Source organism: Cydia strobilella, chromosome 3, assembly GCF_947568885.1.
Source record: "Cydia strobilella chromosome 3, ilCydStro3.1, whole genome shotgun sequence".
In the NCBI taxonomy this organism is placed as follows: domain Eukaryota; kingdom Metazoa; phylum Arthropoda; class Insecta; order Lepidoptera; family Tortricidae; genus Cydia; species Cydia strobilella.
This window is the reverse complement of record NC_086043.1, coordinates 23,554,212-23,581,256: the sequence shown is the minus strand read 5'-3', so window position 1 is coordinate 23,581,256 and position 27,045 is coordinate 23,554,212. Positions and strand designations below refer to the sequence as shown.

General features: G+C 44.8%; 2 protein-coding genes across 2 annotated transcripts in view; one reads left to right on the top strand and one right to left on the bottom strand.

The window, feature by feature from the left end:
• The window catches only part of LOC134756157 (protein pigeon), a 31,260-nt gene extending 9,495 nt beyond the window's left edge, over nt 1-21,765 (bottom strand). The window contains exons 1-11 of the mRNA XM_063692987.1: nt 21,544-21,765; nt 20,959-21,381; nt 12,561-12,700; nt 11,404-11,532; nt 10,395-10,559; nt 8,915-9,095; nt 6,976-7,124; nt 2,634-2,780; nt 1,973-2,152; nt 1,128-1,328; nt 656-838 (exon numbers count right to left, since the gene is read on the bottom strand). Of these exons, the coding sequence (XP_063549057.1) occupies nt 656-838; nt 1,128-1,328; nt 1,973-2,152; nt 2,634-2,780; nt 6,976-7,124; nt 8,915-9,095; nt 10,395-10,559; nt 11,404-11,532; nt 12,561-12,700; nt 20,959-21,381; nt 21,544-21,604 (1,959 nt within the window). The 5' untranslated portion in view covers nt 21,605-21,765. The remainder of the gene's footprint in view (nt 1-655; nt 839-1,127; nt 1,329-1,972; nt 2,153-2,633; nt 2,781-6,975; nt 7,125-8,914; nt 9,096-10,394; nt 10,560-11,403; nt 11,533-12,560; nt 12,701-20,958; nt 21,382-21,543) is intronic.
• Nucleotides 21,766-22,221: 456 nt separating this feature from the next.
• Nucleotides 22,222-27,045, top strand: part of LOC134756158 (G1/S-specific cyclin-E) — a 44,133-nt gene continuing 39,309 nt past the window's right edge. Inside the window, exons 1-4 of the mRNA XM_063692988.1 lie at nt 22,222-22,497; nt 23,273-23,326; nt 23,414-23,480; nt 23,552-23,832. Coding sequence (XP_063549058.1) covers nt 23,313-23,326; nt 23,414-23,480; nt 23,552-23,832 — 362 coding nt within the window. The 5' untranslated portion in view covers nt 22,222-22,497; nt 23,273-23,312. The remainder of the gene's footprint in view (nt 22,498-23,272; nt 23,327-23,413; nt 23,481-23,551; nt 23,833-27,045) is intronic.

The following is a 27,045-nucleotide window of genomic DNA, read 5'->3' as shown; positions in this document are numbered from 1 at the left end:
CTGACGGATGACACTACAGATGACAAATTTGGAGTGGAGGTTCACTTTGATGATGTGAAGATGTAGGAAAAAAAGATGAATATTCTGAATGATTCTATCATAAAATAGAGGACACTGACTGATAATCAAAATGTAGAATGCTAACGGATAACGCTAGAGACGTCAAATTTTGAGTGAAGGTACAATCTGTGATCTACATTTAGGAAATTTTTTTGTATATTAATTTTGGTGTAATCCTAATCATATAAACATAAAATCAATTTTTTTTTTTCAATTTTTTTACATGCAGATACGTCTGCGAGCGATACTCCATATAAACATAGCAAGTATATAATAATAATTCATCATATACAGGTTGGCCAAAAAATATGTACATTCCCGTTTGCCAAGGACATTTTGGGATTATACTGAGCAACTTTTACTATGGGACTGACCACGAAATCGAAAAATTTTTTTTTGCCGTTTCATACATTTTGGCCGGTCCATGTTGTTGTCTAAAGACACTCCCTGCTAAATCGATCATCAAAATGTACAGGGCAAACTGCTAACGCTAGAGACACGAAATTTAAAATGGAGGTTTAGTTCTCCAAGTAGATCTAGGAAAAAATGATGAATATTAATTTCGGTGTAATAATTAGATGTGAGGTGTACTCACCGCGGCGGTGACGTGCTCCTGCCGGCTCGCCGTGCACACGTCGAGCTCGACGAACGGCAACGCGTCGTGGCGGTCGGCGCCGGACACGGAGCAGCGTCGCGGCGCGGAGAGCGGCCCCCCGCCGAGCCCGGCCCCCGGCGCGAGGGGGGACAGGGGGGTGCTGCCGCGAGATAGAGCTTCCGGCTGCGAGCAAAATATTTTCTTTACCCGTCTGCTTTAGGATTTGAACTTAGCTATTATGGCAAACTATTTAATGTTTGATATTCTAAGACATTTACTAATTTTATTCAAATATTTATTACAAAACGATTTCTGCAACTATAATGTTTATGATGCATCACTTACTCTTTGTATAGAACAAAAGACATTAACGCGCCTCTACTTCGTTTTTGTAGGACTTAAATTTTCAAGTGGTATCTAGTTACCATGATGAAAAAAAAATAATTAGCCCTAATTGTATACATATAGTTACTTGATAGCAATGCATGGTCATCGCCAGTCGCTTAGAGACCGCCTGCGGGTCCGCCCGCGCCGGGGCGGGCGCCGACAGCCGTCGCCACAGCCGCGTCCACGCGTCCTCACTGAACTGGCAGACGCGTTGTCGCGGAGCGAGGACGACGCTGGCTCCGCACCAGAGTTGCTCTTGGCTCACGCTCACACATACGTCTCTGACCTGCGGAAAATATAACCCTAAAAAATCAATACTCCATTGATATGAATAATATTTCATACTTTGTGAAAAAGTAGAGGTCCCAAAAGTGAACCTTGCAGTACTCCAAACAGAGTTTACACATTTGACATGATTTTATTTACAATTATTTTCTGAATTTTTGAATTAAAGTAAGTTATAAAACTTATAAATAATTCAGGACCTCTGTTATCATTATCAAAAAGCAGTGATTTAGCTGTTCTTAGAGCCTCAGATATTATGCTCAACCAATCGAACGCTTCCGTCGCATCCGAAGTGTCCTAAATATTTTACGAACCATTTTTAATCTCTATCTCAAAATCTTGTAAGAAGCCCGAATATAGTAAATTTAAAGTGAAGAGCAGGCAGCATCCCCGCTCAACGTATCAACCCAACAGTCCAGCGAGGAAATGTTGCCAGCCTCTTCGGTACTATGCCGCAAGGGCCATTTTTAGATTTAATTTAATCATATTTTAGTTTTAGTTTAGATTCTATTAAGTGTTCCTTTTAATCATGTTATTTAATATATTTATTTTGACTAAAATAACCATTTTGTACTTACAAAAATTTTGGTGGACTGGGGATAATTGTAAAAACAAATATTGAAAGTGACAATGACGACACCTTACCCTAACGTCATGTAGCTCGGTCTGCAGCACGCTGGGTAGGTAGTCCAACAGTGGGACAGCGGAGGCGGGCAGCGATCGCCGAGTTAAAGAAAAAGCGCTCGCTATGAGATACTCCTGCATCACTCGGACGAATACGTCGCCGTCTTTTGGGCGCTGGTTCAGACACAACCAGGATATCAGCTGCAATTAATATATACAGGGCGATCGATCCAAATGGGTCAGTATGTAGAAGTCTGAAACTATGTGAGATAGTGAAATCTTAGGAACCATGATCCGGCCGTCCTAGTCTGGGACCGGTCTGAAAACCAGCGCCGGGCATCTCGGCCCGGCACACGCTGAGACTGGGAACCCTTTGCCCAATTGATTGTACTTACTTATAAATTAATAATTGTTGTTTCTTATTCTTGTTTTATATGTAATTTTATTTTATTTTGTACTTTTATTTCATTTTCTTTTGTACTTGATAATGTGGCAATAAACAATTCTTATTCTTATTTTTATTCTTATTCTTATGATTTGGAAAAATTAACAAAAATAAGAAGTTAATTAACTATGCTTTATATGACACCCGCTTAGTATGACGTGTTTGTCACTTCCATTCGATGTCATTTTAAGCGGATTATACTGTACAGTGCAGTATTTCAAATATTTAATAACAAACCTGTTCAGCGAGCTCCGTGTTACCCTCGTGCTCCACTAGATGGTGCACGATGGCTATTTTGTTCTCAGCTACGGTGTTTTTGAACGCCGACACGAGATCTTTCTCTGATATGCTCAGTGTGACGACGTCTAGCGTGGCGAGATCAACCTGATTAAATAACGCAATTTAAATATTTTTTATTAATATATTTACTTATAAACTCAATAATACCAAAGAGGATATAATATTATAGAGCGGTACTGTCATAGTAAATTTTGTAACCACAGTAAATTCACTGCCATCTATCGACACACTTTAAAACTAAAAATGGAGATTTATAAAAATACCATAAAATGTATTTAAATATGGATAAATGTTTTTTTTTAATTTGCATTAATTATTTTTATTATTTTGACCCATGTTCTTTCACTGATGTGCGTTAAAATTGTTAAATAGCAAACGAAACCGTCAACGCCCTCTATACGAGAGTAGGCCAAAAGTAGTAGCGACATCTGATCGAGAATCAAATTTTCGTGATTTTCGAGGCACGTTTTTTCCTTAGACTGTATCCATCTATTACGGAGTTATATCTATCTTTATTAATACAAAGGCATTTTTCACGGGAATTCATATACAAAATGACACATTTTCATGAGTTTTAAGTGTAATTTGAACCCCAATCGGTCAACAAGTATTTAGAAACAATAACATTGCGGCAAATTTTCTAATTTATAATATTTGCATCACTTGCATCAGTTATAAATACACAAAAAAGGCATTTATTGTCGCAGTAAACAGAAAAAAACAGTAGTAGGTACAGTCAAGGGCATAAATATACATACATTCCCAAAGTTTCAAAAATATGTGCACGCTCTTACACCTTAGACAATAAAGTCGTGTTCACATATTTTTGAGCCATTTGTCTGGATCGATATTTTTGCCTTTGACTGTATAATAAGCTTAAATTACAGCAGTATACAAGAACATATTAGGAACTAACTATATATATGACATTTAGAATTATAGTTAAAATATAAATGCTAAATGCGACACTAGGCTCGGGACTCTTCAAAAAAGGAGTGTACAGGTTTTTAAAGGGTCGGCAACGCGCGTGTAATATCTCCGGTGTTGCAGGCGTCCATAGGCTACGGTAACTGCTTACCATCAGGCGGGCCGTATGCTTGATTGCCACCGACGTGGTATAAAAAAAAACTCAAATAATACAATCGGCCCAGTAACTAAAATAATTCAAACGGCGGTCGTTTTTTTCTGATAACGATTTATGTAATGCCTGTTTGGTAGGTCTTCTTGTGGTATATTTGTCACATCAACGCAGAGTTAGTTTAAGCGGTTTGTATCCGAGCTTGCCTTGGAAGAAGTCATATAAAAAATTTATTTAGTTTTAGTATACCATAGCATGAGGTCGCCATCCGAGCAGCGGGGCTAGCGCGCCCCCCAGCTCGTCGCAGGGCAGCACTATGTGGTTACAGGGGGAGTGGTCGGGGCTGATGTCTACAGGGGCAAGTGCACGTACCATAGCATGAGGTCCCCATCCGAGCAGCGGGGCTAGCGCGCCCCCCGCCTCGTCGCAGGGCAGCACTATGTGGTTGCAGGGGGAGTGGTCGGGGCTGATGTCTACAGGGGCAAGTGCACGTACCATAGCATGAGGTCCCCATCCGAGCAGCGGGGCTAGCGCGCCCCCCGCCTCGTCGCAGGGCAGCACTATGTGGTTACAGGGGGAGTGGTCGGGGCTGATGTCTACAGGGGCAAGTGCACGTACCATAGCATGAGGTCCCCATCCGAGCAGCGGGGCTAGCGCGCCCCCCGCCTCGTCGCAGGGCAGCACTATGTGGTTACAGGGGGAGTGGTCGGGGCTGATGTCTACAGGGGCAAGTGCACGTACCATAGCATGAGGTCCCCATCCGAGCAGCGGGGCTAGCGCGCCCCCCGCCTCGTCGCAGGGCAGCACTATGTGGTTGCAGGGGGAGTGGTCGGGGCTGATGTCTACAGGGGCAAGTGCACGTACCATAGCATGAGGTCCCCATCCGAGCAGCGGGGCTAGCGCGCCCCCCGCCTCGTCGCAGGGCAGCACTATGTGGTTACAGGGGGAGTGGTCGGGGCTGATGTCTACAGGGGCAAGTGCACGTACCATAGCATGAGGTCCCCATCCGAGCAGCGGGGCTAGCGCGCCCCCCGCCTCGTCGCAGGGCAGCACTATGTGGTTACAGGGGGAGTGGTCGGGGCTGATGTCTACAGGGGCAAGTGCACGTACCATAGCATGAGGTCCCCATCCGAGCAGCGGGGCTAGCGCGCCCCCCGGCTCGTCGCAGGGCAGCACTATGTGGTTGCAGGGGGAGTGGTCGGGGCTGATGTCTACAGGGGCAAGTGCACGTACCATAGCATGAGGTCCCCATCCGAGCAGCGGGGCTAGCGCGCCCCCCGCCTCGTCGCAGGGCAGCACTATGTGGTTGCAGGGGGAGTGGTCGGGGCTGATGTCTACAGGGGCAAGTGCACGTACCATAGCATGAGGTCCCCATCCGAGCAGCGGGGCTAGCGCGCCCCCCGCCTCGTCGCAGGGCAGCACTATGTGGTTGCAGAGGGAGTGGTCGGGGCTGATGTCTACAGGGGCAAGTGCACGTACCATAGCATGAGGTCCCCATCCGAGCAGCGGGGCTAGCGCGCCCCCCGCCTCGTCGCAGGGCAGCACTATGTGGTTGCAGGGGGAGTGGTCGGGGCTGATGTCTACAGGGGCAAGTGCACGTACCATAGCATGAGGTCCCCATCCGAGCAGCGGGGCTAGCGCGCCCCCCGCCTCGTCGCAGGGCAGCACTATGTGGTTGCAGGGGGAGTGGTCGGGGCTGATGTCTACAGGGGCAAGTGCACGTACCATAGCATGAGGTCCCCATCCGAGCAGCGGGGCTAGCGCGCCCCCCGCCTCGTCGCAGGGCAGCACTATGTGGTTGCAGGGGGAGTGGTCGGGGCTGATGTCTACAGGGGCAAGTGCACGTACCATAGCATGAGGTCCCCATCCGAGCAGCGGGGCTAGCGCGCCCCCCGCCTCGTCGCAGGGCAGCACTATGTGGTTGCAGGGGGAGTGGTCGGGGCTGATGTCTACAGGGGCAAGTGCACGTACCATAGCATGAGGTCCCCATCCGAGCAGCGGGGCTAGCGCGCCCCCCGCCTCGTCGCAGGGCAGCACTATGTGGTTGCAGGGGGAGTGGTCGGGGCTGATGTCTACAGGGGCAAGTGCACGTACCATAGCATGAGGTCCCCATCCGAGCAGCGGGGCTAGCGCGCCCCCCGCCTCGTCGCAGGGCAGCACTATGTGGTTGCAGGGGGAGTGGTCGGGGCTGATGTCTACAGGGGCAAGTGCACGTACCATAGCATGAGGTCCCCATCCGAGCAGCGGGGCTAGCGCGCCCCCCGCCTCGTCGCAGGGCAGCACTATGTGGTTGCAGGGGGAGTGGTCGGGGCTGATGTCTACAGGGGCAAGTGCACGTACCATAGCATGAGGTCCCCATCCGAGCAGCGGGGCTAGCGCGCCCCCCGCCTCGTCGCAGGGCAGCACTATGTGGTTGCAGGGGGAGTGGTCGGGGCTGATGTCTACAGGGGCAAGTGCACGTACCATAGCATGAGGTCCCCATCCGAGCAGCGGGGCTAGCGCGCCCCCCGCCTCGTCGCAGGGCAGCACTATGTGGTTGCAGGGGGAGTGGTCGGGGCTGATGTCTACAGGGGCAAGTGCACGTACCATAGCATGAGGTCCCCATCCGAGCAGCGGGGCTAGCGCGCCCCCCGCCTCGTCGCAGGGCAGCACTATGTGGTTGCAGGGGGAGTGGTCGGGGCTGATGTCTACAGGGGCAAGTGCACGTACCATAGCATGAGGTCCCCATCCGAGCAGCGGGGCTAGCGCGCCCCCCGCCTCGTCGCAGGGCAGCACTATGTGGTTGCAGGGGGAGTGGTCGGGGCTGATGTCTACAGGGGCAAGTGCACGTACCATAGCATGAGGTCCCCATCCGAGCAGCGGGGCTAGCGCGCCCCCCGCCTCGTCGCAGGGCAGCACTATGTGGTTGCAGGGGGAGTGGTCGGGGCTGATGTCTACAGGGGCAAGTGCACGTACCATAGCATGAGGTCCCCATCCGAGCAGCGGGGCTAGCGCGCCCCCCGCCTCGTCGCAGGGCAGCACTATGTGGTTGCAGGGGGAGTGGTCGGGGCTGATGTCTACAGGGGCAAGTGCACGTACCATAGCATGAGGTCCCCATCCGAGCAGCGGGGCTAGCGCGCCCCCCGCCTCGTCGCAGGGCAGCACTATGTGGTTGCAGGGGGAGTGGTCGGGGCTGATGTCTACAGGGGCAAGTGCACGTACCATAGCATGAGGTCCCCATCCGAGCAGCGGGGCTAGCGCGCCCCCCGCCTCGTCGCAGGGCAGCACTATGTGGTTGCAGGGGGAGTGGTCGGGGCTGATGTCGATGAGATGGGTGAACAGGTTCGGTATGTGGACTAGGAGGTGGTCATCTGTGACAAAAAAAAACAACAAACTTAGATTTATTTTCAAGATATATCCTGAGGGGAATACTTGCGTTTGCGTTAGCTTTTCTGGACTTGATTCAAGGAAATAGTAAGTTCTAATTTTTTGCTACATTAACGCATTGGGTTCAGCCTTAGTGGAAGCCGTACGAGCCCAATTTCAAAGAAAAACCGCAAATCGATGTACAGGTTAGCCTTTTGGTACATGCATACTAAGAGGTTCAAACAAATTTTTTGACCCGCAGTTCCTAAAAAATACCCCTAGGAGTGCTGATTGCTGAATCATTTTTTTTTGTATGAGAAAAAAAATATTTTTTTCCGAAACCTTTTGTGTGTGGTGTGGTATAATATGAAAGGGCTTTTTGAGACGATTCTAAAAATATACCACATGAACATTACAGCCATTTTTTTTTAATTAAAACAAAAATAATTTCCAAAACATACCAAGTTTGGGCTCCTTCACGCATATCGTATCTGATTTTTTTTGTACAATATACCACAAATTAAACGTGATATCCTCATATCTAACCCCTATAAAGCAAATTTAAAAATAATTTCATTGCTTTTTTTTTAATATTGCAAAGTGACACAGTTCTACATGAGTACCTATTTTACGAGACTTATGGAACTGTACTGCAGAATGCAGATACGGTACATATGAATTATAAAATGATACTTAATATCCATATATCCAACGGGGAATACCCCTTTAACCCTTTTACTGCGCCTTTTTATCAGTTGGTATAGTTTTGTTTAGTTTTTCACACAAAATATCAAATTTGGGCTCCTTCAGATACGATATACTTTACTTACCTAAGTTACCTGCGTGATTTTTTTTGTACATTATACCACAAATGATACGTAATATCTTCATATCTAACCTCAAGAAAGCAATTTTGAAAATGTTCCATAAATCTCGTAAAATAGGTACTGAAGTAGAACTGTGTCACTGTAATATAGAAAAAAAATGCAGTACTAAATGAAGTAACTTTCCCACTTTAATATATTTTTAAATATTGATTTTAGCGAAAAAGTGTACTAATCTTTTTTGTAGAAATTTTTATGTAGATTACTTATGTAATAGAATTTTTTTTGCTACGGGCCACCGTTTAAGAGTTATTTACGATAAAGTATAAAAAGGGACCCTAATCAGCATAATATTTGATGTCAAGCTGCGTACGTGTTCAGTTGAGTCCCTCGCGGCACAAAAACGCGGGTAAAAACGGGACCCTATTACTAAGACTCCTCTGTCCGTCTGTCTGTCTGTCACCAGATTACCTCATGAACCATGATAGCTAGACAATTGAAATTTTCACAAATGATGTATTTCTGTTGCCGCTATAACAACAAATACTAAAAAGTACGGAACCCTCGGTGAGCGAGTCCGACTCGCACTTGTCCGGTTTTTGAGATCTGACCAGGCTCCTACAGTTAAGCTTCTAACGATTAATTTCTTGCGGTTTCAGTCTAATTTCTTGCGGTTTCAGTCTTTTAAGTGCGTGCGTTTATAAAGCATGCCGTACGTAACACTTTTTGCGGTTCTGAAACCGCAAAAAAATAATCGCAGTGCGTTCTCAGCCTTATTCTAGTTTTAATAACAAAACTTCCGTGAGACATATTAATATCGGGTCACTCACGTATCACGTAGGGCTGCGGCCCGCAGTCTGCGCCGGTCCGTCACCGTCAACGCAAGCTCCGCCAGACACTCCTCGGTACGGAGTGAAACATGTCGAGCGTTTATCGAGTTATTCTAGTTAGTTGGGTTTGTGTTATATTACCATTATACAGAGTGTGCGAGGGTCTCAGGGCCTTGGCTAGGGTCCAGGGCAGGTCGGGCAGCACACTATGAATGACACATCCATGTTGGAGTACTGTGACCGAGTAGGCGAAGTTGACTCCTGAGTCTTTGAGGTCTGCGCTGTCCTCGAGGACCAGGGAGGTTGTTGAGTCGTCGAGGGGCTGGAAAATATTGGAATTGTAAGACTATAATCATAATTATTTATTATTTTTATTTCGTAAATGCACACAAAACATGAGTAGGGGGATGTTTAGCTGAACTCACCTTGTACAGGTAGTGGTGCATGACGCACAGTACTTCTTTAGACCGGCAAGCTACGCTTAGGTCTAGAGAACAGTCGTGGATGCGGAGAGGCACGGGGTCGTCCTCGTAGGCGCCGCAGGCTGATGATGACGCGTGGTGGTGTGGGAGAGAGAGGCAGGTTTAGCTGAACTCACCTTGTACAGGTAGTGGTGCATGACGCACAGTACTCCTTTAGACCGGCAAGCTATGCTTAGGTCCAGAGAACAGTCGTGGATGCGGAGAGGCACGGGGTCGTCCTCGTAGGCGCCGCAGGCCGATGATGACGCGTGGTGGTGTGGGAGAGGCATGTTTAGCTGAACTCACCTTGTACAGGTAGTGGTGCATGACGCACAGTACTCCTTTAGACCGGCAAGCTATGCTTAGGTCTAGAGAACAGTCGTGGATGCGGAGAGGCACGGGGTCGTCCTCGTAGGCGCCGCAGGCTGATGATGACGCGTGGTGGTGTGGGAGAGAGAGGCATGTTTAGCTGAACTCACCTTGTACAGGTAGTGGTGCATGACGCACAGTACTCCTTTAGACCGGCAAGCTATGCTTAGGTCCAGAGAACAGTCGTGGATGCGGAGAGGCACGGGGTCGTCCTCGTAGGCGCCGCAGGCCGATGATGACGCGTGGTGGTGTGGGAGAGGCATGTTTAGCTGAACTCACCTTGCACAGGTAGTGGTGCATGACGCACAGTACTCCTTTAGACCGGCAAGCTATGCTTAGGTCTAGAGAACAGTCGTGGATGCGGAGAGGCACGGGGTCGTCCTCGTAGGCGCCGCAGGCTGATGATGACGCGTGGTGGTGTGGGAGAGAGAGGCAGGTTTAGCTGAACTCACCTGTAGTGGTGCATGACGCACAGTACTCCTTTAGACCGGCAAGCTATGCTTAGGTCTAGAGAACAGTCGTGGATGCGGAGAGGCACGGGGTCGTCCTCGTAGGCGCCGCAGGCTGATGATGACGCGTGGTGGTGTGGGAGAGAGAGGCAGGTTTAGCTGAACTCACCTTGTACAGGTAGTGGTGCATGACGCACAGTACTCCTTTAGACCGGCAAGCTATGCTTAGGTCTAGAGAACAGTCGTGGATGCGGAGAGGTACGGGGTCGTCCTCGTAGGCGCCGCAGGCTGATGATGACGCGTGGTGGTGTGGGAGAGAGAGGCAGGTTTAGCTGAACTCACCTTGTACAGGTAGTGGTGCATGACGCACAGTACTCCTTTAGACCGGCAAGCTATGCTTAGGTCTAGAGAACAGTCGTGGATGCGGAGAGGCACGGGGTCGTCCTCGTAGGCGCCGCAGGCTGATGATGACGCGTGGAGATGGGGAAGGGAGAGAGGGATGTTTAGCTGAAACAAAATAGGATTTATTTTATGCGCCTATTAGGTACGTATGCACGGTGGAGAGATATTAACACCACGAGTTTTAATTCATCATTAGTTAAGTCACCTTTTTAGGGTTCCGTACCTCAAAAGGAAAAAACGGAACCCTTATAGGGTTACTCGTGCGTCTGTCTGTCTGTCTGTCTGTCCGTCTGCCACAGCCTATTTTCTCCGAAACTACTGGACCAATTAAGTTGAAATTTGGTACACATATATAAGTTTGTAACCCAAAGATGGACATGTAACGTAAACAAATTAATTTTACCCACGGGGGCCACTTTTGGGGGGTAAATGAGAAAATTAAAAAATAAAGTTTGTCAAACTATATCGTGTTACATATCAAACGAAAGAGCTCATTGTGAGAATCTCAAACATATTTTTTTTTTATAATTTTAAGATAAATAGTTTAGAAGTTATTCAAGAAAATAGGCAAAAAATGACCATTCCCCCCCCCCCCCCTTTATCTCCGAAACTACTGGGTCAACAATTTTGAAAAAAATACACAAAATAGATCTTTACCTATAGATCACCGGAAAACCTATTACAAATGTGCAGTCAAGCGTGAGTCGGACTTAATTACTTAGTTTTTGATCCGACCCCTTTAAAGACATTTCACATAAAAAATACATTGTTTAAATTGTGTAATCTACGGAACCCTTGGAACGCGAGTCCGACTCGCACTTGGCCGGGTTTTTTTTTACTAGAGTTTTAAGTTTAGGAAAATTCGTTTAATATGGACTTGCATTGATTCTTTTCGCGTTCTATTGACTTGTGTCTGTCCTGTGGTATATATTGATATGGCTATACGTACCACGGTCTCGTGAGGTAGATCGGCGTGGAACTGGAGAGCAGACAGAGTAGGTGAAACGTCACATGGAGACTTCACTTCTTCTTCGGCGAAACTCTGAGCGGGCGCGCGGTAATGGATGTAGTACAACACCTGAATCCAACATTAGGGTTCAGCCATTAATTACGTCACACGAATTATGAGGTTTTTTTGACCCGTCCCCCCTCCTTGTCACACTTGGTAATGAATGAAAATTAATAAAAAAAAAATTGCAATATTTACGTGTCTATCTATAAAATGAAAACAGTTCTAAAAAATTGTCAATATCCCTATTTGAACTATTACTGATATTTATTTTGTAATTGTTTGTAATTTTAGAATGTACCATTTTATTTGTTTATTTTGTGACTGAAATTTTAATTTTATTATTTTTTACGCCTACCTATTTATTGTTATTTTGACTGTGTACGTAATTTTAATGGAATATGGATCATTTGTTATCTGCAATAAAGACGAATTGAATCACTACACCTTACAAAACAAAGTCCCCCGCCGCGTCAGTCGGTCTGTAGGTATGTTTGTATGTTCACGATAAACTCAAAAACTACTGAACGGATTTTTCTGCGGTTTTCACCTATGAATAGAGGGGCTCTTGAGTGCTCTTGAGGAAGGTTTAGGTGTATAGTGTACAATTTGTTATACTAAAGGCGGGTCGCTATTTATTGCTAAAAACGAGGGGCAATAATCTTGAACAAATGACACTAGTAGTTTCAAACAGTGCAGTGGGCAGATGGGTCAATATCAAAGCGTTTTAGTCTCCTAATTTCTATGACACATTTTTGACGAAGTGTTTTTACATTTTGATGATATTCTTGGCTGGCCCCTGACCTAATAACCAGAAATATCATCAAAATATAGACACTTCGTCAAAAATGTGTTGAAAGAAATTACGTACGAAAACGCCCGAGATATTGACTCAGGTGGCAGTTAATACTTTGTTTTTATTTTAGTATTAATTTTAATTAATTTATAGTTTTAGTTTATTTAATAAGTTAGTTTATAATTATATTTATGTTATTTAAGTTGAGTATGATTTAAGTTGAAACTAGTCATTTCCATGGCAAAAAAAAATGAAAAAAAGTTAATAAAAAAAAAAATATTAAAATAGTTCATAAAAGTACCTGGTTGGTGGCGTCCCACTGCGCCCACGAGAACACCTTGACGACAGTCTCGGGGTCCGTGTAGACGCCGTCGAAGCCCCAGCGCTCGCTGCCGTCCTCACACTCGTTTAAGAACAGTGGACTCCGGTATACTTTGATATCTGGAGAGATAATCGTATTTTGTTTTTTAGGGTTCCGTACCTCAAAAGGAAAAAACGGAACCCTTATAGGATCACTCGTGCGTCTGTCTGTCTGTCCGTCTGTCACAGCCTATTTTCTCCGAAACTACTGGACCAATTAAGTTGAAATTTGGTATACATATGTAAGTTTGTGACCTAAAGACGGACATCTAACGTAAACAAATTAATTTTAAACATGGGGGCCCCTTTTGAGGGGTAAATGAGAAAAGTAAAAATAAAGTTTTTCAAACTATATCGTGTTACATATCAAATGAAAGAGCTCATTGTGAGATTCTCAAATATATTTTCTTATAATTTTAGGATAAACAGTTTAGAAGTTATTCAAGAAAATGCAAAAAATGACAATCCCCCTTCCCCCCTTTATCTTCGAAACTACTGGGTCTAAAATTTTGAAAAAAATATACAAAATAGATCTTTACCTAATGATCACAGAAAAACCTATAAGAAATGTGCAGTCAAGCGTGAGTCGGACTTAATTACTTAGTTTTTGATCTGACCCCTACGGGTTTTTTAAAGACATTTCAAGCATGTTTCACATAAAAAATACATTGTTTATATTGTGTAATGTACGGAACCCTTGGAACGCGAGTCCGACTCGCACTTGGCAGGTTTTTTTATAATTAGAAACGAATTTACTACAAATGGACTAATGATTTTGTACTTAACTAATATCGTAATTATGTGTGGGAAATATTCTTCAAGGTAATTAATGTCAAGTGACATGTAATTATCTAATTAACAACATTATCAAAGAATGCAGTGTTTCCATTATTTGTCTATCAATAGATATGTATTTGATAATATCACATTAATGCAAGCATGATCACAAAACTATAATAAACTATAGGAATGTTGATTTTGCACACAATAAACCCATAAAATACAATACAATATTCTTTATTGCACACCTTAAAAAACAATACAAAGAATACAGAAAAGAAGAGGTTAAACAACAGGCGGTCTTATCGCCAAAAAGCGATCTCTTCCAGATAACCTTTAGAAAATTCTTACATTCTAATTATATTATTCTAATAGATATGTATATATGGTTGGAAACATACATGTTTAAACGAAAACAATTATGGGAAAAATAAGACTTAGAATTCGAAAGTAATAAACGTGTTAAGTATTCATACTGATGACTGATGTTCTTTTTTTAAGCTAATTGAATTGTTTATTAATATTATGAAAGATTATAGTTGAAATTTATTATGTTAATAAATGGAGTATTTTATGTGAAGTAGTTTTTAGGTATTAAATGTAAGCATATATATGTCTTTTATAATACTGAATAAAGATAATTTTGATTTTTTTGATTTTGATTTATTAATTAGTGTATTTCTCAATATTTTAATTTTGTATTTTTGACATTTGTAATTGTAATATGTGTGCAATACAAATTTCCATTGTTACACTTTTTTTACATACTAATGTAACCTATAGATTACACGTTTGGTATAACTGTTAGTGTAAGTTGGTTAATAAATAGTCATAAATCAAAAAAAGCCTACTATTCTATTGAAGAATTTATGAATGATGTTGCTTGACATATAGTTATTTACTAACTATATAAAGGAGCCAAATCTCTATGTATGAAAAGTGTCCATCAAAAAACAGTAATTAGGCGGCGCCACCATACACCGAAATACTACCAAAAACAACCTACGTAATTTGGTCAGGTTATTTGTTACCTTATATGGTTCATGTTATACTCATGTCCCAGAGCCTAACTAGCGCCACCGGAGAGATTAGGAACTATTATTTAAAGCTGAAAGCGGTCACTTTTGCAACAATTCTGCCATAAGAGATTGGCATCCTTTCTATACCATCCATATAGTTTAGATATACGTTTGACATGTTTCAATAAATAAGAGAATAAAGAATTGTATTGTTTGTAATTTAATGTATGCAGGTGCACGTCAACTTAGTTATAAGTATATGACTTTTATTAGGATTAATTATGACCGCAACCCTCCAACGAAAGAACACTCTAACCAGTAATCCCAGCGAAACTAAACAACTACACAACAGAAACTTAAACAAAAAAACAATTTCAAAACAAATGAAGAACGCAGAAAAACACTAAACACTAGCTATAAGAAAATTACTAACAACACGCAAAAACTTGTCTGGTGTTGTCAGCAGGAGTGGGTTACTGCTGACAACCTACACACAACCCACCTGTGCTAGGACCTGCACAGTTGAGCGCCGTAAGCAAGGATGACGGGATCCTGGCGATTGAGCCATTGCCAACCCGCGTGGCAACACGTCTGCTTCGGCCCGAATTTCGGGCGAAACGGTGGCCCGGGCTACTAGCCACAGTCCGGGAAATGGTCTAGTGAGGTACCGTAGGTGGGCTCACGGCAAGAAGTGGGAGGGCCGCAGAGGTAGTTTCGGCTGCTGATGTGGTGGTGAAAGGCCATGCTGAGGAGATTCGAGGTGATTCGGGCGGAGGGCGTCTGACCTGGGCGACCCTACGTCCCACCTTCACAAATTTCCGATGTCGCGCAACTAGCCAACTTCTCACTTCTATACCCGAGTCGGTGTCCTAACGACTGAAAGCACCTTTTATATGTGCCGGTAAGCGTTCCCAATGTTGTGGGCCCTTGTAGGGTGGGAGCCGATGAGGATGAAGATAAACGTACGAACTATGGATAACAGGTCGAACGAAAACCCCCAAGCTGATCCAGCAGCGTTCATCGCTAATGGTGAAGCCACACATGCGAGACAAGCTGTCCCAGAGACAGTGCGTCAAGCAAACCACCCGGCTGGTCAGCAACCTAGTTCATCTGGGGAGCAGACTGGCCCAAACACATTCCTGGACTGGCAGGTAGTGGACCGCAGGCCCAAGAAGCGACCCACTAGTGGGAAGCCTCACCTAGCCAGAGCCGGGAATTCTTCCTCTTCCAACCCACCCCCCCCTGTTCAACGTCAAGGTGGGGTGGCTAAGAAGAAGAAGAAAAATAAGAACCAGAGGCGCGCGGCTCGGCTAGCACGAGATCAGCAGCTGGGCACCACACAGACACACACACACACACAGACACACAACCCTGCAACCGAGGAGGGAGCACGGGCTTCTCAGAAGCCGGCACCCGAACCGGCGCCGAACAAGCAGGATGCTGCTGGCAAGCCTCCGCCGAAGGGGAAAGGTTCCATCCTACCCCCTGAGGCAGGAAGGTCGGCCAGTAGCCCTGCTGTTCCGCCTGCAGTTCCACCCAAACGACGGCCAGGCAAGTTCGCACGAGCCGCTGCTAAAAGGACGCGAGAAGAGTCCTTCTCCCCGCAAGGAGATAACAAAAAGCAGCGACTAGTGAGCCCCAGCCAACCGAAAGCGTCGTACGCACAAGCAGCGGCATCTGACCTGACGATCGTCATCACGGACGCAAAGTCGGGTAAGATCTCCGCTGAAACATCCCACGCCATTCTCCGCGGGTTGCACCAAGCAATCGTGGTGGAGGCGAGAAAGAACATCGTGGGAGCCCGGCCACCTAAATTCAAGGGTAAACCGGTTTTCGCTGAGGGGCAGCTGAGGGTCTTCGCAGAGGACGAATACTCGGCCGCCTGGTCTCAGCGATGCATCCAGTCCCTAACCTTGCCAGACATCTCCCTAACGGCAGTTCGCCAGTCGGAGATGGCAAGGAGAGTTAAGTGCGGGCTCCTTATACCCAACATAAACAACTCGTCCTGGGAAGACGTCCGTCAGGCAGCTGACGGACTGAAGTACCAGAATGAATGGGCCAAGGTCGGCACTTGGTCCATCATTGAGATACTGCGGCAAGACCAGGGGTGGTTTGTCGCCTTCACAATCCCCGAAGACCTCGTCCCCGCCTTTATGGAGAGGGGGAGATCCCTGAACTGTGGAGTGGGTAATGTCTACCTCAGGTTCAGGGGTCCCGGAGGCAAATACCTGGACCAGCCTCCCACCCTGCAGAACTCCACCCTAAGGGTAACGGGAGCACAGGTCCCTAGTCGACAGGCCCCGGGCACCCCCGGTCAGAGTAAATCTGCCTCCGGAGAGGAAGTTGCCCCCCCATCGATGCCCAAGCCAACGACAGCCGAACCCTCGGAGGATGAACTCCTTGGCACTGGTGATGAACCAGCCGGGACATCATCCGACGGTGAGTACCTGTCGGCTTGGATAGAGACGGGGCTGGCCGACATGTTGAAGGAGGGAGGGGAGATGCAAGACGGAGACCCCACCACCGACAACATGGACACCGGCTAGTGTCCTACAAGCAAACCTCCAGCACAGCGTGGCCGCTACGGCCCAACTGAGACGCTGCCTGGTAGGTTTGCCAACAGCCGTTGCCCTCCTACAAGAACCATGGGTGGGCAACGGTCACATACGCGGGCTCTCCGACACGAAAGGTAAGCTCTATTACTCCACGGTACACGCCGTCCCTAGGGCTTGTATCCTAACCACTAACAATATCATTGCACAACCGCTCACTGAGTTCTGTTCCAGAGACCTGTGTGCGATTAAACTACAAGTTCCACTGCCAACAGGCTGTCGCGACCTAGTCCTCGCCTCGGCGTACATGCCCGGAGAGGACGAGCCGCCGCCCGCCGAACTACAACGACTGGTCAGCCACTGCGAGAGAGTGGGCCTCGCATTAATCATCGGGGCCGACTCCAACGCACACCACCCGCTGTGGGGAATGGAGACCAGTAACAACAGAGGTAAGACACTTGTTGAATATCTTGTGACTACTAATCTAAACATTTTAAATGTAGGTGCCGAACCAACATTCGTAAACAAACGATGCAGGACGATTATTGACCTGACTCTGGCTTCGGAGGTGGTCAGTGAACTAGTCATGGGATGGCACGTCTCCCAGGAGGCCTCTTGCTCAGACCATAGATGGATTCGCTTCAATCTACTAGCATCTTGTGACACACCAACCGCCCGAAGGAATCCCAGGAAAACGGACCGAGCCACCTTCAGGAATGTCCTAGGTGAAAGCCTCGACCTGCTTCCTCCGAGGGACGACTTCCGGGAACCGACTGAAATAGAACAGCAGGTAAACATCTTAACCGATGCCCTCGTAGACAGCTACCACAAGGCGTGTCCCTTAAAACCACCGGCAAGGACTGCCATAACGGGACACAAGTGGTGGGGTCCAGAACTGGAGAGACTCCGACGGAAAACCAGGAGACTCTTCAACAGGGCCATGAACACAACGGCCGAGGTAGACTGGGACAACTACTATGAAGCCAAGGCCAATTACAAAAAAAGACTGCGGTACTGGAGATCCTTATCATGGAGGAACTTCTGCAGCAGCATCGAAACACTAGACCACGCCAACCGTGTAAGGAAAACATTAGCGTACAAGACCACATCACAATTGGGCTCACTCCGGAGACCCGATGGCACGTACACATCTTCCCCTGCAGAGACCCAACGCCTTCTCCTGGAAACTCACTTTCCAGGATGCGTAAGTCTCGCCGATGAAGATCAGCAGGATGAGGTATACAGTACAGCAGACAACAACTGGCAAATGGCGCACAGAGTCGTCACCGCTGAGAAACTCAGGTGGGCTATAAACAGTTTCCATCCCTTCAAGGCGGCTGGTCCGGATGGGATTTTCCCTGCTCTCCTACAGTGGGGTCTAGAGCTCATCCAGGAAACCCTGACCAACATCATGGCAGCATGCCTAGCCTGGGGGTACGTGCCCAGGAGATGGAGGGATGTGAACGTGATATTCATACCAAAACCAGGTAAGAATGACTACACGGCGGCTAAATCCTTCAGGCCCATCAGTCTCACATCATTCCTGCTGAAAACACTGGAAAAACTGTGCGACAGGGATTTGAGGGATCGAACGCTAAAGAACACACCGATGCACAACAACCAGCACGCGTACAGCTCAGGTAAATCCACAGAATCGGCACTACACATGGTCGTCAGCCGCATTGAAAGAGCCATCCATGCCAAAGAACTGTGCCTTGGCACCTTCATTGACATCGAGGGCGCTTTCGACAAGACCCACTTTACCAGCATAGGGAATGCCTTGGATAGCCACGGCGCGGAACCCGGACTAACAAAGTGGATTATGAACATGCTAAACAAAAGAACTATAAGGTATGCAGGTGAACCGCAGGCCGTGGCGGCGGTGCGAGGATGCCCTCAAGGGGGAGTCCTGTCACCTCTGCTGTGGAACCTAGTAGTCAACAACCTTATAACCAAACTGAACGAGGAACACTTCTACACAATAGGCTACGCTGATGATCTGGCAATATTAATATCAGGTAAATTTGCCAGTACAGTCTGCGATCTCACCCAGGCTGCTCTTCGGATTGTAGAACGCTGGTGTAGAGAATTCGACCTATCAGTCAACCCCACCAAAACAGAAATGGTAATGTTCACCAATAAAAGAGCGCTTGGCAACTTTACCAGACCAACACTTTTCCAAACCGAGCTACAGCTGACCGATGAAGTTAAGTACTTAGGGCTAACTCTCGACAGTAAACTCAACTGGAACAATCACATCAACAAACGTATAGACAAGGCGGGAGTTGTCTTCTGGCAATGCAGAAGGATGATTGGTAAGAGGTGGGGACTCAACCCAAAAATTACTCTCTGGCTCTATAAGACAATAATCCGCCCCTTACTCTGTTACGGTGCTCTGGTTTGGTGGCCAAGAACAAACCTAGGCAACGTACGAGACAAGCTACAAAGACTCCAAAGGCTCGCATGCGCGGCCACCACTGGCTGTACGAGGTCCACACCGACTGCAGCCATGGAGGTCATGTTAAGCCTTCCACCGCTGCACCTACACATACAACAAGAGGCCAGTCTCTCAGCGGTAAGGCTGCGAGCCCTTAATATATGGTCCAACATCATAGGAGCTCTTCACACAACTTGCCTGGCTAAGGTATATGACGAATTTCCAGTGCTCAATTCGGGCACGGATCGGATTCATAAACAAGCTATCTTCGACAAAAGGTACAAAATACAGTTATACGAGGACGACAATTACGAAGGACTCAATCCTCGGGAGCTCAGAATCTTCACTGATGGGTCCAAAACAGACAGCGGATCGGGCTCTGGAACCTTCTCAGAAGACCTGAACATGTCAATTACCACTCCGCTAGGAGCCCATAACTCGGTATTCCAGGCTGAGTGCATGGGCATCATAAACGCGGCGGCTGCCATCACTGCAAGGAAGGTAGTAGGATCCTCCATCCGCATACTCTCCGACAGTAGAGCAGTCTTGATGGCTCTAAAAAGCCATATAGTCACATCCAAACTTATACACGAATGCCACGAACGACTAATGGAGGTATGTCATAACAATAAGATCACCCTACAATGGATCAAAGGACACAGCGGATCCCGGGGTAACGATGCTGCGGACGAGCTTGCCAGGCAAGGATCGAGTGCGGGAGCGATTGGCCCAGAACCGATCCTCCCGATACCGTTTAGCAAGGTACGCTCAATGCTGCTGGCACGTACAGGGAAACTACACACAGAACATTGGCTAAACCAGACTGGATGCAGACAGGCCAAACAAGCCATGCCTGGCATCAGCGGAAAGCTCACAAGGGTGCTCCTTCAATTAGGAAAGACCCGACTGAGCATGGTGACCAGTGTCATAACAGGTCATGGACTATTTAACAAACATCTTTTTATAACAGGTGTCACAGACAGTCCCCTATGCAGAGGATGCATGGAGACAGAAGAAACAGCCTCTCACGTGGTGCTGGAGTGCAGCGGAGTGGCCCCATACAGGGCAAAACATCTCGGATCCCCGAGAGACCTCCCCGAGGTCCTACTCAACATCAAAGGTTTGATAGGTTTCCTCGAGGAGCTGGGCTGGCAGGACTAGCCCACCCCCATGTCACGCAAAATAGGCGCCAGTCGTCGAGTTGCGGAAAATCGCCCGAACTACAATACAATACAATACGCAAAAACTTTTAATTTAAAATTGGAAATTTGGAAATAAAGGCTTTTTATTTATTTATAATTGAATTTAATTGAATTGAATTTTATATGAATGTTTTGATTAATTATTATTGTACCTTAATATGTAAATTTAATGTTAGTGTGTAAGATATTTTTGCTATGCCCTACCAGGGTATCATTATCAGTTCCTCTTACTTTGTAAATACCATCTATGTAATGTAATGTACATGATTATGCAAATAAATAAATACAAATAAATACAAAAACTTGGCAGAAAGATCACTGCCTCTCAAGAAGAACAGAGAATACTTACATTCCAAATGTTTGAACAGCAAGAATCTATCGTTCCTTATTCCTGGACTGTACTTATTGCTTTTCCCGTACACATACTGCACCATAATCTGCTTCGTAGAACCTTTCTCTATCCCCTGCGGAGTTCTATCCTTGTCTGGCAGTAGACATATCAAATATGGACAGTACAAGGGCTCCTTTATCTCAGAATCTTCAGTAGGCAGTTGTTTCACGGAATAAACGAGCAGGGTGTGACTCGCATTGACTGAAGCCTGGATGATGTTTAGTTTCTCCTCAAATGTGTGTAGAATGGCTAGAGATTTAGTTTTGTTGGTGTAGACACCAATGTTTAGCACTTCTTTGACGTCCTTTGTCGAAACCCATGAGAGTACTTGGGTTCCGTCTTCCTCTTGCCCGAGCAAACGCCATTCTCTTGCGGTCACCTCTGAAAAGAGCATTCAAGAGATTATGTGTTTAAAAAAGTATTAAAGCTTAATGGATCTTATTGGTTGCTTCTATAAAGAATATACAAAAGATCAGAGCACATTCGAACTGCACTAGACAAAGCATATAAGAAGTAACAAGATGTTTTATGCATCATACAAACCTTCTTCACTTTGGCCTTGCAAAACACCGCAAAGTTTCACAGCGATATTTTGAACAGACATTTTACTTCACTATCAACATAAACAACACCTGTAATTCACATAACAAACGCAATTTCACTATATCGCCACGTTATCAATAGTATAAATGCACACCCTTATTGACTTTTCTCGCTCAATTTTCTATCAGCTGGCGCCCAGCTGTAGTTCAGAATGACATTAGCCGAATCAGGGCTACCAACAACGCATAGAAAAGCACAGCTGCCAAGCCATCGAGCTTGATGCGTCATTCATCCAATCAGAGCCTAGCATCAGTTTCGATGTCGTTCCATTTTATGGCAGCAATTTCGTATTTATGTTGTAGAAACTAGAATAAATAAAACAATTTTAACTATTTTTTGAGCTACTCATGAACATAAATAATTCAAATGTAAATGTTGACCTACACACTATTATTTTTACAGAAGATAAATGAAAGCATCACTTTATTTTTGTATATATTTAGAAAATCTAACCAAATTAAAATAACGTTACTAAAATTTACAGCATTGGGCATTATCCATTTAGTTAAAAAATAAATAAAGAAGGATAGAGTATTTTATTATATCTAACACGGTGCATTCGTAGGACGGAACGTAAAGCAAAGCTGACGTCCGTTTTCAGAAGAAACAAACCTGAAGTTGGCCGTTAGTTGTCCTGCAGGGGTACCAGGGTTTACCGCGACATTTTCGCGCGGAAAGCCGGGCGTTATTGAGCCGTGAAAACTGAAAAGTAACATGTAAATTTTGAAAATTAGCATAAGTGTATCGTTTTAGTTCATATATAGTGATATATACCAAGTTTGTGCAAAGAAAAATCTCTAAAATTCGTGTATTTGTGTTCATAGTTGAGACATCAATACTGATGCTCAAGGAAATTTTGTTCATTGCTATTTGGATTAATTTGTGAATGATCAGGTATTTTCTAATTCGATATTTTTCATGTCTAGGATATGGCCCCAATCGTGAAGTACTTAAAGGGGTTGAAAATTTTATTGTTAGGTCCTAATTAGGTTAGAAACCTTTGGTGGGCGATAAGCCAAGCCAATACTGTCAACGGTTATTTGAGGTATATGAGGCTTTTATTTCGGTACTAATCGGTATGATTTTTCTATAAACGTGTGCCGGGGTGGCAATGTAAAGTATCCGAGCTATTTTTATAAATTTCCAAAAGCGGATGAGTAGTGAATTGGCGAGTTCGCGACGTGTCCTAATGGCGCTGACCGTGCTTTTCGCGCGCGATCGCGGCGGATTCGTGGCATTTTTTCCACCAGCTGATTGTTACATTTCCACATTTTTATGATCTCTAATGACTCTTTATGTAGTCCCGTGAATGTTAAAAATAAAAATAGTGAAAAATATCGCTCGATTAGCTCCGAAAATACCCCTAGAAAAAAAAACTCCCGCCAAGCAGTAGGGGGCACGCTGTCGAAATGTCGGCCTAGATGGTCACTTTAGCAGCTAATTTTTTCATGTTATTCGCTATAACACGCTTCTACGACACCACCTAAGTCTTTAGAAAGCATTTTTCTCGTGATAAATTTAGAAATACGGTCTCTATTACGGTTGTCAACTGACATAACCCTATTTGCAAGTTGATCGTGACATGCGGTAATTTTGGGTCATTATCCTAGACTTTGATGCCTATAATGATAAAAATCATTACGTATGGTTAATGGTGATTAATTTCTAGGGTGAGGGACTCGCGCCGCAGCTGACCAGTCCCTCGCATCATGGCGCAATCTGGGTGAGTACCGGGGCCCCCGTAGCTCGTAACAGTGGTGTCCTGACCTTGACTAAGTATGCTTGCTTAACACTTGACGCATGTTCGCAGCTCTCCTGACGACTGCTCTGAAAAACGGATGACCCTGAAACGGAAACGGAACTCTACTGATGATGAGGTATGTATTACTCTGGTGCTTAACTAACAACATACTAGAAATACTTATGTTACTTGAGTGAATGTTTTTAGGAGGTTGAGAACATGCCACCGATGAAGATAGCTCAGAAATTAGAAGAAGACTTAAATGACCAAGCAGCCCACAATGTGGTTGTGGAATCAACATCCTCCAGTGACGAGGACACCCAGTTTGGGAACATTGATCAGCCAAGGAGTGTGTTCACCGACCTAGAATACAACCCAGATAGTTTCTTAAGCCCACCGAGTATACCTGAACTGCCAAATTGTGTGCTGAGCCCTCTGGAGAATGTGGCCAGGGGCGACTCTACACCACACACTAACAAAAGGCCCAGGTAAGGAACAAGACATATTACACTATTTATTTCTATGTAAGCTTTTAGATTAATAGCACAAATCTCTAAAACACTTGAACAAAGTTTGATTTACAAGTGTTTGGTGACTATAATCTGATCCCTATGTGCATCCAAACACCAATATGGCCCTAAACATATCACAATCACATACTTAAATCAGTAATTCTCACCAAGGAGGAATCAGTTTAAATGTATTCCTTTACCTTACTATCCAGTTAACTTAGGAAGGAAATACTTTGAAAAATCACTAGAATCTTGTAACGTTTTTTACTCTATAAGAAAATATAGATCTCTTCATGTGTGTTGTTCTTAGAGCTTTGCATTTTTATCAGTAGGTGGTATTTATAAAGGGTTTAACTTACAATTAGAGGTTTGCAGAGCTTGAACCTGTTATTAATTTAACAGGATGAGTTCGCCTATGTATATACATTTACTGTATTCTCTCTGTGTTATGTACTTGTTTTGTGCAATAAAGTGTACTACTTCTACTACTAATTTCATGTGTGCTATTCAGATATCACATTACCAATACTTCTTGTACGCCTCAATAAAAGAAGACAATAATTAAAACTAGAGATAGGCCCAAGGCGGTCTTATCATTAAAAAGCAATCTCTTCCAGAAAACCTTCCACTTTCACACTCACTTATCACTTTGTGAATCTGCAAATGAAATAACCAATAATAATGAACAGACCATTTCACCTCTAGGTAGACAACAGGCACTCTTTTTTTTTTTATGGTGAATAGGCAGGCGTTTGACCACGATCCCACCTGATGGTAAGTGATGATGTGGTCTACGGTGGAGCACGCTTACCTATGAGACACCTATTGACTCTCTTATCATTAAAAAGCAATGTCTACCAGTCAACCTACTACTTATCATATTGTGAATATAATTTCAAAATCCTAAGTCCATTTCTGTTATCCACTGAAGTTTTTTTTATATATGTTATGAACATTTATTTATTACTGTTAATGTAGAAATAGCACATACAATATCATATAGGATGGATGCACATCCTTCAACAGTTTGAATGTGCTTGTATGTTGTATAATGGTGGGTTGGGTGGTAATTGTACATAATATTATTAGTTTAGTTGTTTTTGTTTTTAATTTGTTTGTAGTTTTGCAGTGACTTTGTATATTTCATACTGGTACAACTATTTTGAAATAATAAAATTAATAAATAAATAAAATATGATGTATGTATGGTGGTTAGTACTTGATACAGATAAAGAGTATGATCAATCTATTATGAAAAAATAAAAAGAAGTTTTGGAGAAGACCTGATGATCTGGTGAAGGTTGTAAGAATCTAATTAACCCTGTGAATTCCGTCAACCCTAAGAGACTGATTTGTGTGAATTTCGCCAAAAAGTGATGTGACGTATTTGACGTAATGCAGACTATAACCTTCACGCTTTCAAATGAGGTTTGTATTTAACTTGTAGCAATAATTTGGCGCGTGCGTGACAGTTGATTATAAGAAATGGCGTTTAAAAGGTGATTATAGTTTGCACCTGTATTTAAAGAGAACTTTGTCATCAATTTCAGTTCAATCTTACCTCTGTTTATTTAATAGTAATTGTCTTTCTTTACCAAATTGTTTATTAACCGACTTCCAAATCTCAAAAGGAGGAGGTTATCAATTCGGTTGATTGTTTTTTTTTAAATGTTTGTTACTCGATATCTCCGTCATTTTTAGGGTTCCGTACCCAAAGGGTAAAAACGGAACCCTATTACTAAGACTCCGCTGTCCGTCTGTCCGTCCGTCTGTCTGTCTGCCACCAGGCTGTATCTCATGAACCGTGATAGCTAGACAGTTGAAATTTTCACAGATGATGTATTTCTGTTGCCGCTATAACAACAAATACTAAAAACAGAATAATATAAATATTTAAATGGGGCTCCCATACAACAAACGTGATTTTTTTGCTGTTTTTTTCCGTAATGGTACGGAACCCTTAGTGCGCGAGTCCGACTCGCACTTGGCCGGTTTTTTTATATACTTAAGCCTGACATTTCGAAGATCTGATTAGTGTCTTTTCATTGTTTGCCAAATACAATTTAGATAAAAAAGAACATTGAGCGTTCATGAATTGGTCATATCTATCAATAGAAGTAGCATATATGACCAGGGGCAGGCGTGTCTCACTCCGCGATTTCGTCGCGTCGCTGCAAGTACCTGCGGCCGCCCCAATTTTGGGGTTTTGCCATAGTAATTGCCGCACACCGCGACGGAACGGACGCCTGCGCCGCCGCCTTGCGCGTAGTAGAAGCGTTTTGTCAGTGTGAATCAGCTAGTACTATTATATATTCTGTGCCAGGGGGCCTATCCAAGTTGACAATCGTCTATCGACAAATGCCAAACGTAAAAAAAATGTCGGATATGCTACGAAAAGTCACGTGGTAATTTCCATAAGTTAAGTTTTGATTGGCGTTTTCTATTAACGATTGTCATCTTTGCTAGGCCCCCAGAACCTCATTTTCGATAGCTCATTATTAAGGGATTCGTAGTAAAAATTCGTGACAAAAAAAATGTAAAACCCTAAATCCATAGCTATAAATCGGGACATCTGGTCACCCTAGTATAACAGAGCCACAGGGCGGACACGCTATACATTAAAAATCACTTGCGTTTCTATGTGTGAACGGCACGTCTGTACACGCGGCATGCATCATTGTGTAAGTTGCTTAAACAGTACTGAGCGGTCGGCAAAAGGTCGTCAATCTGCTGTCGCGGGGCGAGGTAATTCGAATCGGGGCGGGGCGGTGCGTGGCCGTTCTGTATGATAATACTACTTATTCTGTGACAGAGCTTTCCCAATAGGCAGTGCGTCCTACCCTAACTTGCATGCTCGCAGTAATTAGGCCGCATTACTTAGATAACGGCGCCATTACCCCACTTGTCTGTGACAGTTTTACCATATACATCAACACTGACCATTGGCAGGCTTTATGCCATTGAAATAAAGGCTACGATATGTCAAATGTTGACGATGGTGAGAAACACGAGGGCCTACCGCGAACCACGTTCGACGTGTTCCCTCTCTGTCGTACTTGTAAACTCGTACGTAAGTGTGACAGGGAGGTAACACGTCGAACGTAGTTCGCGGTAGGCCCTCAGCTTTGATATTCTATAAGGGTTACGAACCGTCAGTACAGACAGTAATGTGGATGACGGTACTCGTAC